This window comes from Megascapheus bottae, chromosome 29, assembly GCF_031878675.1.
Source record: "Megascapheus bottae isolate mThoBot1 chromosome 29, mThoBot2.hap1, whole genome shotgun sequence".
Lineage (NCBI taxonomy): Eukaryota > Metazoa > Chordata > Mammalia > Rodentia > Geomyidae > Megascapheus > Megascapheus bottae.
This window is the reverse complement of record NC_143537.1, coordinates 4,770,019-4,785,735: the sequence shown is the minus strand read 5'-3', so window position 1 is coordinate 4,785,735 and position 15,717 is coordinate 4,770,019. Positions and strand designations below refer to the sequence as shown.

Here is a 15,717-nt window from a genome sequence, read left to right as displayed (position 1 = left end):
GAGAGGCAAGTTAGAACTTTAAGGCTTTACAAGAACAGAAATGAATGTCAAGGAGCTGCGGCCGGGAGCCACTGACCCGATGTTCACGTGGGAGCCGAGAGGGTCTCAAACTCCAAGCAGCACTATGCCAAAGCAGCAGCGCTTTGAAATGCATGTCATTACCGTGGATGACTAAGGGTCAGCCATTTCATCCCCATGTGGTGTGTGCCTCTGTGTGGACAGACACAACGAATGCTCAGGAAGCCATGGCATCCTTCAGAAGTTGTGAGTCACTAGAACCTGACCCCATGAGTGTTAGCCCAAGGTTCCTCATAACGTCTCCACTAACGAGGAGGTGAATGCCATCATAATCAAGTTGTTGGGATAAGTGTTAACACACCACCTACCTGACTCCATTCACTTCCACTCTGTTTCTCCTATGACAGCCATTTTTACAATTCACTATGCACATGGCATCAGCTGCCTTCCTAAATTGCTGGAACATCATGTCACTTCAGTGCCCAAAGGCTTCCTCTGGCATTAGCAAAAAGGTCAGCTGCTATCCAAATGCACACCTCTCCAGCGTGCCTTGAGACTGTCACTGCACACAGCAATCACCAGAAGCACAGGCGCTTCCTTAAATCACAAGTTAATGCTCACCCCGGGTCCTTTGTCTTGTTTGTTTCTCTCTTTGTTGTCTTTCTTTAGACCTAGCCATCACTGAAATTTTGTTATTGTTCAGGTTTCAAGTCAAATGTCAGAACTCAAAAGACATTCTTGCAGAGCATTTATAAAGACCTGAATTGCACTAGGAAAACTTGTGTAGATAGCTGTGTACATATTTACAACTACATCTGTCTGTCTGTCTGTCTGTCTGTCTGTCTGTCTGTCTTATCTATAGATTTATCTATCCACCCACCCATTTACCTTCCTAATCAGTCTAAAATGACTTCTTATAAACAGCCTTGAGCTGTGCTAAAGAGCAGGAGCTCTGTCCTGTGGGCCATTCCTTGTCCTTTCACTACTGATATCTCGAGCCATGCCTAGCTGGCACATAGTAAATACTGAATGAACATTTATGGGCTAAATTAACATATCCCCCACAAATACTTCTGAAACTGTCTTTAGCACAGAAATCTTTTGCTCAACCTTCACCTCAACATTGCATTCTATTTTGTAGGCATTATTTCTTCATTCAAAATATAAGCAACCAGAGTCAGAAAGATTAAATTATTGTTTCTAAAATATCACGTTTTATATTCTAGGAAAATCTGAGTGAAAATCTGAACACTGTCTTCTCAGCCAGTGTGCTCACTTCTCACGTTATGACATTACAGCTCTCATTTGTATCTCCCATACTAATCATCTTTCTGAATTATTACTTAATAACATCTGTTATTTCAATACTTATCATCAGAATATAAGCACAGTAGCAAAGGGAAAACATATCAATTGGGAGTCAGAATATATAATACACTGTTTTTACTCTTGTTTTCATAGATACACTGCCAGTATGGCTCACATGGTCACATGTGCTTATAGAGCACAAACCTGAGTTCATACTCTATTATTTGATTCCCTAAATTTATGCTAGAAAAAAATCAGTTTTTACAACCAACAATACAATGCATTATATTGACCTCAAACTTAATCTACAGTGTAATAAAATGGTTTAGAACATGATCCCTGATTAATTTGGGGAAATGCACAGGTAACTAAGGTTGACTACATTTACATAAAATATTCCCCAAAATATAGAATAAGACTTTTCAGGGTAGGGCAATGTTCTATTTTGCTGGACATTCATTGTAACAGCTGATGACCAAAGCAAATTATCTGTGTATGTGGCAGGAGAAATGGGTTAGAAGGAAAAACTATATGGAAAGTTTGCCATCCCCCAGCAGCTGATGGTGTGTCGAGTTTTAGTTGCTTCTGGCCCCCACCCTTATTCATAGTTTTTGCTGTAAAGGTGATGCACAGAGGGGTTACAATTACACAAGTCAGTTATTGAGTAATTTCTTTTTGAACAGTGGCACCTCATTTTCTCTCAGGTTTTCCCTCCAGACACCTCTCCTACACAAACTGTATAATTCACTTGTGATATAGTTCATTTCCAACACAGGGTCCAGTAAGTATCATGGCTGCATCTGTCCTACCATTTCTGTGCTCCACCTTACCCTCCCCAAACAGATAAACTCACATACAAGACAAAAGGTACAGATATCAAAAACAGAGACAAAGGAGACACCAAATAAAAATCGAAAACCAAACAGAAAGCAAAATAATGAAAAACCTCTTGTTTCCACTGGTTGAAGTTCATGTTGAAAACGTCATTTTATATGACCATAGCTATTAAGCCTTTGTGATTCTCTCCTCCTTTGGTCTCGCTATGTGAGTGTTTACAGCCCTGTTTATCATATCCAAGTGTAATTTTTTCTGTCTTTTACCATCCATTGCGTTTCCTGGTAGATTTATAGGCACATTCTAATGATTACAAATGAGAGAAACGATGCAACCTATGTCTCTTTGGGTCTGGCTTACTTCACTTAAAATAATTTTTTCCCAGTTCTTTCCATTTCCTTATACCTATTCCCTTTATATGCCGACACTCACCCTTTGTGCTTCATGGTTAACTAGTCTCTCAGTTTTTATCAGCATCCTCCAGTTTTGTAGCGTAGAGTCTTTTCTGTTTGGAGAGAAAGAGAAAAAGTATGTAGAGCACAGCCAGAACCTCTAAGGACATAAACGTGAGTATGTGGCCCAAGGTCATTTTGGGACATACGATATGGTGGTCATTCTGTTCTGCTCATTTGCACTGGAATACTGCAGTGGCGAATTTCACAGAATCTCAGGGTATGGCTGGGAATGAAGTAAGAAGAAAGTATCTACAGATGGTAAACTTGTATGGTAAATAAGTTTATGGCCAAAGATAGATAAAATAGGAAAAATAGACATGAAAAATGTAGGCACAGTCATTTATGTAAATTGCTTTCCATTTATGCCTAATCTCTGTATGGCACAGGAAAAATCATGCATAGTAATAAATGTGTCTAAACTTAACTTTTCTGTACATTGTTTGATTGCTATTAAAAATCTTTACAAATGATCATTTAGGTAATTTAAATTTGATTGCTATGTAGTTCTCTATTAGCAATCCAAAACTTAATGGGTGGAAAGTGATGCAAATATTTGATAAGTTGATTTCTCTCTTCTTCGTGGCACTGTGTCATGCAAAATAATACAAACTGGTGGCTCCTAATTCACGGAGTCGTTTTGTAAAGCTGGCTATCAGGAACTTTCTCTTACTGTGCAGCCTATATTCTGATCCACACTCAAGAAACAGGTATTAATGATAAAGATCTCCAGAGAGCTGACTCAGCTGCCAAAAATGTACATGTATGCAGTTGAGATTATCGTTTTGCAAATTTAAAAAATACACCAAAAAGCCTGAAAAGAATCGATATAAAGTCATATGTAGTGCTACATTCCTCTAATCCCTGACTTGGAGACTTAGCAGTTAATATAATTTTAACTCCATCACATTATTAACAACTTTCACAGGACATGCGTTATAAATCATCGAGGACTAAAACTGAGCTTCGGATGATGAGGTTAAGTGAAGGCACATTGCAAAAAGCACAAATAACACGTGATTTTTATCAAGAATTACATGTTGGAAGCTAAACTAGATATGAATTCTTCTGACCATGTTTAAGCAGCAATTACCACATGGGATGTGTGTACAAATAAAAGGCAGCAGCTTTATTCCCAGGAAGGGAGATATTTGGTATGAGAAATTTAGAGTGAAAATATGCCCAAATCTGTTGTAGGTTTCGCTTACCCTTTTCCTGGTGGTAAGTATACATCTTACTATGTCAAAGAAAATCTAAGTGATGGCTTTACTTTTGCCTGTAGAAATGCCAAAAGACAAGTCAATCAACTTTATATTGCATGTGTAGCTTTTGTGAATAAGTGATACTTATTTTTTCCACGATTGTTTTTACAATTGAATAGTGGCTCTGATATTCTAGCTAAAGTCCAGCTCTGGTGAAGATTAGTACAAAAAAGACAAGGGGCTAGAGAGAGGTGGCTAGGACAAGGGGGGTATGTGTTGGAGAAATCTAGAAGGGACAAGAGCACTAATAAGTACAGAGGAAGACAGAAGAGAAGTTGAGATGGTTGGCTGACAACTCTGCCATCAAAAGAATTTATTCCTCATGTGTAGAATTGTGTCAGAGATGCAAATGTACTGGACTTTCAGGATTGTTATTTCCCAGAGCTAAGGTGAAATTACATGGCCATCGTTCTCATTCTCACCCTTCAACAAATTGTTCCCTTTTATGCAATCAACGTTCTTTTCTTTCTTGGTGAGTGGCAGTATTTTTGTGAAAATGTCCATGTTTAATTGTCACAGAACAACAATAAAAGTGTGTTAATATAATGAAAAACACATTGAACGTGAAATAGAATCTATGCCACAGTATGCTTGCCTTATCCTTAAAATTAAAAATACTTACATTTATTATCCAAATTCCCCCTTGGATTAATTTGGATAATTTAGCTATAATTTATTATAAGAAAGCAATTTTTTTCTAAGATATACTTCAGAGATCTTCCAAGAGTTAATAAAGCTTGCTGAAGTCTTCAATATAATTCCCAAGAGCAGTCTATATGTGCCTGAGGAATCTGTATTAAAAATATTTAAAGTGTATTACTCTGCTAACACTTTTTATTACCACATAAAGTGGTTTGGTAACACTGAAGCAAGAGTGTCCCTTTTTGAGAACTCATTAATGTCCCTAAAGCAGTACATGAAGCCTCAGTTCTCCATTGGAAACATTAACAGTGGCATTTCCAATGTAAGCAGTAACTTATCAGGACTACACTGTGGACCAGTTTTAGAAAGAGCTAATCAAAGCCAATGACTTTCCCATTTGGGTGAGAAGGTGTGAGGGTGCAGTGGTGAGATCCAATAAGGGATGTGCAAAACACTCACGGGCCCAATTTCCTCCATCAGAGCGCGTGACCGAAGTGAAGACGGACATTTTCGTCACCAGCTTTGGACCTGTTTCTGACCATGATATGGTAAGTGATGGCAACTGTAGCTCTTTTGAGTTGATGTTGAAATAAACTGAGTATATCTATGGTACAGCTTGTGTGTGGAGCAGTCCGTGCAGGCGTGGGTTTATGAATGGTGTGTATGTGGATGCCATTTGCTTCCTGGATGAATCAGCCCTGCTGGGCATCCTTTTTCATTTAAATGACCGCCATGCATTGGTTTGCATCCTACCAGACATGGGGTGCCAGGACTTAGGAGGCTAAGCTGATGCAAAGGTGCCGGGCATTCTGGGAACAGAACAGCTACTAATTCTGGGTATCTGAATGAATATTTGTGCTATAAAGGAGAAATGTCTATTAAAAGTTGAGGGACCTCTTGACGAGAATTAGAGAAACAGATATGATAAACCACTCTAACAGGAATTGTTCTGCGTCATTGCAAACAGGAATAAAATTATACATATGATTTATATATATATATATATATATGCACTTATATTCCATTCTTTTAACCTAAGACAAATAAGTCAACGTAAGTTTGCAGTTTACCAGATGGGAATTGCTAAATCAGTAGAACTTTGCAGATATTATAGGTTTCTGATTTTTTTTTTGTGGGTCTTGGGGCTTGAACTTAGCCTGGGTGCTGTCCCTGAGCTCTTCACCTCCTTACCCTTGAGCAAGTCCCAAGAGTCTCGGGTCTTTTTGTGCCTGGGCTGGCTTTGACCCTTGATCCTCAGATCTCAGCCTCCTGAGTAGCTAGGATTACAGGCACGAGCCACTGAGCCTGGCTCGGTTTCTGAATTTTTAACAGTCAAACTACTATAAGCAGAATGTCATAAAGAAGCATGAAGACATTCCACGGTGAATATTTAACAAATATATCACCGAACTTTTTTTTTTTTCTAATGCCCTTATGTTAGCAGTTAGTCGAAATGTCTTGGGTAGAAGGTAGCTCAGACTGACTTCCAATGAAAGTTGCAGAATCATTTTGGCTTAAGGTCAAAGTCAAACTGCCATATATGGGTTCCATGGAGTTCTGAAGCCATGCACCACTGGCTCTCACTATCTGCGTTCTCTAAGGTAGCAGCACTGGCTACAGGATTCAGGCTACCGAGGTTTGGGAAAATCCATTGCATTTCCAACATTCTCTCAAAAGTTCACAACAGTCGCTTGTGCCAGTAGGATGGTTAGGAATTTAAATGAGATGCGTAAATCAAGAGTCTATCAGTAGTATTAAATAAGAATTAGCTGTTATTGCTTTTGCTTCTATTGTCTCTATGATGCCCCATCTTCTTTATGGAAATTTCCTCTTTATATTCATTTAAAACCTTTATTTTTACAAAGGCCCAAAGTGAAATCCAAATGCCTACTAAAACCATTCTTTTGGTAAATAAAATAACAAGCTAACTTTGCCTTTCACATTGTAATGACATTTATTGACCATAAAATACAATTAGGCTTTTGGCTACATACCCAGTAGTGTTTGATCATTATTTTTCTTATCTGAGATCAATGCCAAAAACTTGAATATAATGCCAAAAAACTGTAAAGATATATTCATCTCACAAATTTTATAGTATCAGTGCACTTCTGAATATTAAATTACTGCATTATTTAAAAAATGGTCTTAGTAAGGGCCTCACTAAATCAAACCTTCATTCCTGAGTTTTGAGCCTTTTGAGAAAAACAGAAAAAAGGTCTTGGCAAATTAGAGTAACATTTTTTTCTCTAATAATTTGATCTCAGTCTCTGGCATGTGGCATGGTGCCTCACTAAAACAGAGTAATCTGTGTTTTCAGAAGCTATAATAAGCCAGTGCCTAACAGAAGCCCCTTGTGATCAAAACATTTTCTCCTAACCAGGGTGCTAGGTCAGCTTACTATCCTAGCTTCTTGGGAGGCTGAGATCAAGAGGATCCCAGTTTGAGGCGGGTCGTAACAACAAAGACTTCCCATCTCAGCAACAACCACAAAGCTATGTCTGTAACAATCGATGTCCAGAGAACAGTTTGAGCAAAAAGCAAGGTGTTATCTCAGAACCCACCAGAGCTAGCTAGGAGGCCTAGAAGCACGGCCCCGGAGGAGCCTGCATGACTAGTAAGCATGAAGGCCTGGTCTCAGATACATTAAGATTCCAGCATGAGTGAGATTAATTCACCTTAGATTGAAAGTGTGCCTCAGGGCCTGCCAAGGCCTGGACCCCGGGGTGTTCCACATGACTCTGTATGTGCAGTGTCGTCCAGCGCCAGATGGGTGCGATGGGCAGTGCCCGTGCCTGTACCATTCTCCTGCCTGGCACTTCTGAAGCCGACAAGCCTTGACTCAGCCTCTCCAAGGATCAAATTAGGCATTGGCCTGCAACTGATTTGCTAAGTGGCGAGGGAAATTGTACCTGATCACCTCACTGTGCTGTAGAAGATCCATCATTTAAATCAGCTTATCACGGGAGGATTATGTGTAAAAAAAGGAGCAGTATGATTTAGAGGCAATCAGAATCAAAATGATAGAGCTACTCTTTTCAAAACGGCAAAAAGTGTGGTTGTTCGTTTTGAATGTGAGAACTAATAAAATACCTAATTAATAAATGTCAGTAAGCATCTACTACAACTGAATGTTTGATGTGTGGTAGATGCGAGGATAAAGCTCTGTAACCCACACTCATTAGCTCTCATTGTAACCCTTCATTCAAGCATAGTTCTTATCCACTCTTGCCAGAATACAGTGACCCACTAGTGAACTGAGGCCATCCATCCATCCCCACGGACTCTGGGGCTCCCAAAGCCTCCTACTTCATTTGGAGTAGAAGACAGAACGAGGCCAGCTCCTTAAGTTTATTTTAAAAACCATTAATTGGCTATCAAACAGCAAATTCCCTGGGCACTGGGTTCTGACAGAAATACCCAGCCAGCTCAGTGCCTTGGCCTTGTTTTCTAGAGTGCTTAAAATGTGTTAAAGTCAAGACACAGGTGGATGGTGATGCATGGCAGAGTGAGCACTTAAGAATGAGATGGATTTAGGAACCTGAGGATGTACTGTCCCGACTGTCAGAAGGCTCATGTTTTCCAAGGACAGACACTCTGACAGAACAACTCTGAGAGCCTTTCCCTCCTGTGCTGGGGACAGGAACTCTGAAATCTGACCAGATTCTTTAGTAGAACTTTTTATTTGCTCACTCTTACATGAAGTCCCCTGTTTTGCCTTCTTCTTTTACTACTCTGGGTTAAGACTTTCTTCAGGTTTCCTGCCCTACAACTTTGATTTCAGCTGCATAGAAATCTCACACAAATTTTTGTTGACAAAATAGTAAAATCAGAGATAACTAATGGGTGTAAAGTTTACTGAGAGCTTCCTGTGTTGTAGGAATTCTTACAGTTGTTCTCCAATATGAATTCACTTCTCATTAAGTCAAGTTAATTCCTTCTGTTTCCTGGGTTTGGAAACAGAGCCTTAGTGAGAGCATAAAGACACATTAGGTATAAATTTACCAGAATCTCTGTTCATAGTCACTAACGACCACGGTGCCTCACTCCTCTTCCAACTCTACGAAGAAGGGGTCTGGCCCAGTTGGTCCAGAAGTCAATTCTAGTTTTACTCTTCTGGACAATGAACAGATTGGGGCAAGGTCATGCTGTGACCATAGTCACCAAGGGCCACCTAATAGCTACTAAGGCAGTCACACAAGGACAGCTCTCAGAGCACAGGAGAGTATAATTATACTCTTGTGGGGTGCCAGTGGCTCACATCTGTAATCCTAGCTACTCAGAAGGCTGAGATCTGAGGACCACGGTCCAAAGTCAACACAGGCAGGAAAGTCTGTCAGACTCTTGTCTCCAATTAACCACCAGGAAACCAGAATGGTGTAGCTCCAAGGGGTAGAGGGCTAGCCTTAATCAAAAGAAGCTCAGGGACAAGGCCCAGGCCCTGAAGACTGGCAATGTATCCATATCTATATATCCACGGATATCAGTAGATATAGATAGGTACAGATATACAATATTTACGCTCTTGGTTAGACTGGAATTCTCAATTGTATTATTCAGCTTTACTTCATGTATGACAGTGTGTGTGTGTGTGTGTGTGTGTGTGTGTGTGTGTGTATGTGTGTATGTGTGTAGGGGGCAGAGGAATAGAGGAAGAGACATAGAGACAGAATACTGTAGCATTTGAGGAAAGAATGTCTGAAATCAATTTGAGAATTTCATTGTGCTCCAATAGTCCAGGCAAGCAGGGTTGATGTCAACATGCTAAACCTGTACACATGAGGACTTCATTAAGTTCTCATTTTGTTATGGTATCATTGTCTTTGAAATATGATTTGTCAAAGATGTAATAATGAATCAGTTTTATTTTATATTCAAACTACGTTATTTTCAGTCTAGATTCTTGGAAGAAGCAGACAAATGGAACAATAATTTAGGTCTGTAGGAATGTGGTCAGCTTGCACACATTTGTAGTCTTGATTTATAAGTGGCCATTTTCCTCTACTATAGACCAGATTAACTAGCTCAGTTGGAGAGCAAATAAAATGTGTGTGGCTAAGTCTTGAATAATAGCAGAGTCATTCTATGTCCTATTCCACAAGTCTGTCTCTTGCTCAGAGGAAAAGAAAATGGATAGCCTAGGCTAGAAACATCCACCAGCTTCTCTGACCAACCAGCACTGTCACATCCTGTCACCTCCTGCTCTGCCAGCATTCCCCCCCCCACCTTCAAGGAAATATTCTTACTAGCTCATTGTATCCACCCATAAAGGGGGATCTGATAACACCTAGGGCTAAATGGTTTCTCTCTGCTGAATTTAATGATGCCTAGCTAATGTTTGCTGTGTGTAAATTCCAGGCATGCATCACAGTGACTTTTACCTGACAACATCCAACAGAAAATCCTAAGAAATGACCAACTTGTATGGCCCACATCAACAGACTGGCATCAGACCATTTCTTTGTATCTCAGTAATTAGCCCTATGCCTGGCACATTGCAAACCATCCATAAACGATGTGGCTTCCTCCACAAGGAAGGAGTTCTGCCCAAGGATATTCCTTCTTTCAGTCCCTACCCAATCTCTCTTCATACCCGGGAAAGAGACAGGTCATGAAATTCCTACATTTAATGCCTAAACACTTGATACTATTTATGCCCTAAAGAGGGTATGTGTAAGATTTAAAATAACCTATAAAACCAGCTGCTTTCAGATGTACCAGGGTTTAGAGGATTCAAATCACGCGGCATCTTTTCAAGTTGGTGTTGCTTCTGGTGTTGAGCATGTGGAAATGAATGAATGCGGTCATCTTTATTCTAAACCACTGAGCTCCAAACTTAATGCCAGGGTACAAGTATTGCAAGGATGAATTCTGCTCTTTCATTCTTAGGAACTGGTAAATCATGCTGCTTGTTTTCAGATTGGCAGGTGTTGTCTCTGGATATTGCCATAAGGAACACTGTATTTATTCAAATAAATGGCTGTGAATGATAATGAAATTCACACATTTCTCATATGAATTATCTACACACAATCACCCCCACACAAACACATACACACACACTATCACAAAGGTACACATAACCACATTCTGAATTCTTTTCATTCTGTTTCTTTCTTCTCCTCTCCTCTCCATTCTCCTCTCCTTCCCTTCTCTCTTCCCTTCTCATTTCCTCTTCTTTCCCCTCCTCTCTTTCTCTTCTTTCTTCTCCACCCATACCTTTTTCCCAACCTCCATGCTCTCTGGAAGGGATCTGAAATCCCAGTGGAAATGGATGTCTTATTTTCATAATCTTCTATGTTTAGGAGAAGAATTGGAAGTCTGTGTACATTATCTGTGGGGAAAAAATGTTTTCATAGCCAAAAAGGATGAGGTTTTTTTATACCTACTTTAAAACTGTGATTGACTAGGGTTTTCAGAGATTGTGCAAAGGCCCACTGGAACACTATGCTTTACGTTTATGATTGAGATTACCTCACTGAAATGTTTTCTTATAACATGACTTTGTTTTTTATTGCACTACATTTTGTTTCTTCTAGTGCTGCAATCTGGTAGGTTATCTTCATTGGGCGTATAAAAAAGAAACATTGAGAATATTTTTTTAATCCAAGGAATGTATCAGAAATTGCAGATATTGTATCTCTTTCGTGAGGCGGTACTGGGGTTTTGAACACAGTTTTGAACTCTCAGTTCCTAGGCTGACTTTGTAGACCACACATCTACACGAATATATCCACGCCTCGCTTCCTTCTGGAATTATTGCCTAACCTGATTTGCTTCCAGTGTAAAGCATTTGCATTGCAAAGTACCTTACACTCTGCTCCTGTCCTCACCACTAGGAGTACACCATAGATGTGTTTTTCCGTCAGAGCTGGAAGGACGAGAGGCTCAAGTTTAAAGGACCCATGACAGTCCTCCGCCTCAACAACCTCATGGCCAGTAAAATCTGGACCCCGGATACCTTTTTCCACAATGGGAAGAAGTCTGTGGCGCACAACATGACCATGCCCAACAAGCTGCTGCGCATCACCGAGGACGGGACCTTGCTCTACACCATGAGGTGGGAGGGCTGGCCCCCCAGGGGAGGGTGGGGGGGCACCTTGGCTGGATGCTGTGGAGTAGGGTGGAACCTACAGATCACATTCTGAAAATGAATATAAATCCCTTTGTAACAATTTGAGACTGATCAAACATATTTTGTGAAAAACTTCCTTAATAATTGTAATTTTTCATATATTTTTATTGTAATTAATAGAAGGGTTACATCATATTCACCAGCTAGAAAATAATTGTAATTTTAAGAACATGAATAGACTTTACATGCCCAGGACACAAGAGAGACTGAATGCTCAGCCTCTTCAACAAGGTGTCTATGTCTGTGGGTGGGGAGGGGATTAAAGCAAGTGGCTGATCTAGGACCTGTGACTTCTGAAGGAAATGCAGTCTCAGCCTGGAGACACTTCCTATCTCGCCATCTCCTTTGCTTTTGCCTTTGGTGGTATTTTGGGGAATTACATTTCGCCCAAGAGACATTATCTTCTCCTCCTGGCTGTCAATATCTTCTTTTCATCCAAGAATGAATTAGTATTTATGGATGCATTTTAAGAAGTTTCCCTTAATTTTCACAGAAATGCAAGAATTGTACTTTATGGGCTCAATGTGATTTTGTTTTTGTATTTTGGGTTTGAACTGAGGACCTTGGAATGTCTAGAGAAGCCACCCACCTCTTGAGCCACATCCATCTCTCTCTTGTCTCATGTTTCCTGCACTACGCTAGAACCTGAGATCCTCCTGCATCTGCTTTCTACTTGCTGGAATTACGCATGTGCACGACCATGCCCAGCTTCAGTGGCTTGGTGGAGATTATGTGTTCTAGAGAACACTGCAATGCCTGTCCCTTCTCCAGATCATGTGCTGTCTAATTTTTTCAAAAGCAAACAACCCGTGGAGGGATAGTCCAGTTACAGTTGTAAATATTTTAGGTCATTTGGTTATTTGCAACTCAGAGAGCGCTGCAATTCCTTGTCTGTTTTGTTCTGCTAAGGCTTGCTACCTTTGCTGGCATGCTGCTCTCCCCGCTCAGAGCAAAGGTCTGACGTGCAGGTTGTCTGTGTGCCTCTTCTGCATCCCTTGTTCCCCTAGGTTAACTGTGCGAGCCGAGTGCCCCATGCACCTGGAAGACTTTCCTATGGATGCCCATGCCTGCCCACTCAAGTTTGGAAGTTGTGAGTACATCTGTTTCAAGTGTTCTTTATGATCAAGAGATTTAAGACTTCAACATACGAGACTTCCCCATTCCCTGATTCCTTCTGGTAGACATGAAGGCACCAAACACTTAGTGATCATTGTCCTGCTTTGAGAATACTCTGCCCACCTCAGCAGCCCATTTATCAACCAGGCTGTTGATGGTTTCTGACTAGTTTTGTGAACTGCCTGTGGGTTGGTTCCACATAGGACTCTTGTCAGATGTGGCTGCAAGGATTTCTCCCAGTTTGTCACCTCCCCTGTATGTGTGGAGGGCTTCCTTGGCTGGGCAGAAGCTCTCAGATAGGATGCAATCCCATTTGCCAAGCTTTGTTCTTATTTTTGAGCGATTGGAGTTCACTGTCCATGTTAAAAAGAATTCAGATGTTTATTTCCAAAAGAAATCACAAAAATGTTAAAGTAATATAGCTTGCTTATGACTGAAAAAAAGGAAATTCAAATAGCAATGCACTACATTGCTTTCTATATGGAGCAATACTTTTGTATTCAGTGTTGGTTTAGGAAAAGCTTTATTCTTTATCTCCTAGACCAGAAAGCATAGATTAAACGATGTTGAATTTATTTTCGGTAAATTGTATTTATGGAAGAAAAGATTAGGTGCTTGTAGTTCATGAGTAACAATGTCTTCCTGAAAAACAGAGATTACTGTGTGTATTCTTTGTCACTACTGACAGTATTTAATCTTAAGAACTATCTAACCTGTGTGCCAGATGAAACAGATATATGTCTCTTAATAATGGAGCCTGCACCTTATGGAATAGATCCTTGTTAGAACTTTAGGAAGTTCTAGATAACTGGGATTCCCTATGGAAGTCATGCTTTACTTTATCCTTGTTATACTTCCTTTGTGGTAGCTTTGGGGATGTGTTAGGTTTGCAAATCTTCAGGTTCTCGACAGTGGGGAGTCTGCTGTCTTGTTCTTCCTGCACTTGACTGACATCCAGGTGTGAACAGAGCCAGGAAACTGCACCCTGGATCCCCGCAAGGCCTGGGACAGGATGGAGTCCGGGCTGGGCTTCCTAGCCAGCCCACCGCACTCACCAGACAGGCCGTCTCAGAGACCATGATTCACAGAGGAAAAACGGTGGTAGAGTAGGAAGGCAGCAGGCAAAGAAAATAGCAAAGGGCCTTCGTGCTCCTGGCAGCACCCGTCATGGAGAAACAGCCTTCTCTATTTATAAATCCCATTCTAGGCTGCAGTTTGAGGATAAACCACCTCCACACTGGGCTAAACAGGTCTGCAGTGAGAAGTCCTTTCCTCACCTTTTAATACCAATTTTACATCATGGATTGCTCTGTGCTCCCCGAATATCAGTTCCCTTTCCAGCAGGGGAATTTGTGCTACTCTTATTCAGGGAAATAGTAAATACCTGTGCATTTTTGAGCGCATCCAACCCTCAAGGTAGCCTTATAATTTAGAAAGACACATGTATCAGTTTCTCTAATGGTATAATAAGTAAAGATGTGTCTATCTATCTTCAAATGAGCTAATTTGGACAATGAATTACACTTTTTGCATGAGTTAGGTTTTATTTCACTAGTAAGAATATCTGTGGTTTACCTTTTATAATTATATATAGTTTATATTTTTATATGATATATGGAGATAAGTGATAGTAGTTGGTTGCTCATTAATGGAGCGCCTTAATAAATCTGGTATTTTAAGATGGTTTTTTAGATGGTCTTTTTCATGGCATCATGACTGCTGCCCATCTTCTTTTCAAGGGGTTGAGCAGTTGTTGAAAAGAAACAAGGACCTTTATCACAGAGATAAAAGCTTTGCTAAAATCCTGACAGGCTTCTTCTCATATCTCATTAATTAAATGTGTGTCATGTTGCCAATGTTATTTGAGAAGGAGGTTGGGAAGAAAAATATTTTTATCTGGGTACATTTTCAACCTGAATAATTTTGGAGATAATTTTAGGAATAAAGAAATGAATTGTGAGTAGAAAACAAATAGTGAATCACACAGGAAAACTAGTTTATAAAAAGGGGGGACTAAAAATAAATAAATAAAAGGGGGGAAAAGAGTTTGGCCTAGTGGTAGAGTGCTTGCCTAGCATGCATGAAGACCTGAGTTCGATTCCTTGGCTACCACATACATAGAAAAAGCCATGGTGCTGTGGCTCAAATGGGAGAGCGCTAGCCTTGAGAAAAGCCCAAGGACAGTGCTCAGGCCCTGAGTTCAAGTCCCAGGACTGGCCAAAATAAATAAAAGAAAAGAGGGTGTAAAATATGAGGAAATTAAGCTAAGAGAGCTGACCTTAGGCTTAGTGCACCAAGCCACTGAGGATGGAGTGGGAGGCCACATTGGCATCCAATCATGTCTCCAGTACGGCCAACCAGCCCAATCTAGGCCAGCGCACACACGATGGGACAGAATTTCCAGAGCAGAGACCTTGCTAAAAGGTCAGAGAAGAAGATGAGCCAGAGGGTCTTGGAAAATGAGTGGGACACATTCCCAGGAGTTACTCCTCTTCCCAGGAGAGCACCCAGTGCAAGGCCATTGTGTGCCGATGAGCACGGGCTGTGCAAGTGAAGTGCTCCTCGCCAACCCCCCTGGGATTTGAACTGCTGGAGCTAAACTGCCACTGTCTGCTGGGGAAGGATACAGACCTCCAGAAGGCCTGTCACCCCAAGACAACAGCTGAGGAGGAAACACAAAGTGATTACCCCATTCTACAGAAAAAGTGGCAGGGTCTGGCATGGTGGACCATTCCCATAATCCCAGACAATCAGACAAGAAAGTAGTGAGATCCCCATCTAAAGGAACAAGCTAGTAAAATATGCCTGTAATCCCATATACTTAGAAGGCACAGATAGGAGGAGCTCCAGGGAAAATCCAGAGATTCTAACTAAAGCAAAGAAGAGCTGAAGGCATGATTCAAGTGGTAGAGCATCTGCTTAGCACTTACAAAGTCCTGAATCCAAACCC

General features: G+C 40.7%; 1 protein-coding gene and 1 long non-coding RNA gene across 8 annotated transcripts in view; one reads left to right on the top strand and one right to left on the bottom strand.

The window, feature by feature from the left end:
- The window catches only part of LOC150044548 (uncharacterized), a 604,944-nt gene that overhangs the window by 118,795 nt on the left and 470,432 nt on the right, over nucleotides 1-15,717 (bottom strand). For 5 of the 7 annotated variants that reach the window (XR_016533087.1, XR_016533089.1, XR_016533088.1 and 2 more), the window contains one exon: nucleotides 2,593-2,665. The exons of the other annotated variants lie outside the window; for them this stretch is intronic. This is a non-coding gene — a long non-coding RNA (uncharacterized LOC150044548). The remainder of the gene's footprint in view (nucleotides 1-2,592; nucleotides 2,666-15,717) is intronic. 7 annotated transcript variants of the gene reach the window in all.
- Nucleotides 1-15,717, top strand: part of Gabra1 (gamma-aminobutyric acid type A receptor subunit alpha1) — a 48,265-nt gene that overhangs the window by 11,337 nt on the left and 21,211 nt on the right. Inside the window, exons 4-6 of the mRNA XM_090321092.1 lie at nucleotides 4,997-5,064; nucleotides 11,356-11,576; nucleotides 12,659-12,741. Of these exons, the coding sequence (XP_090177218.1) occupies nucleotides 4,997-5,064; nucleotides 11,356-11,576; nucleotides 12,659-12,741 (372 nt within the window). The remainder of the gene's footprint in view (nucleotides 1-4,996; nucleotides 5,065-11,355; nucleotides 11,577-12,658; nucleotides 12,742-15,717) is intronic.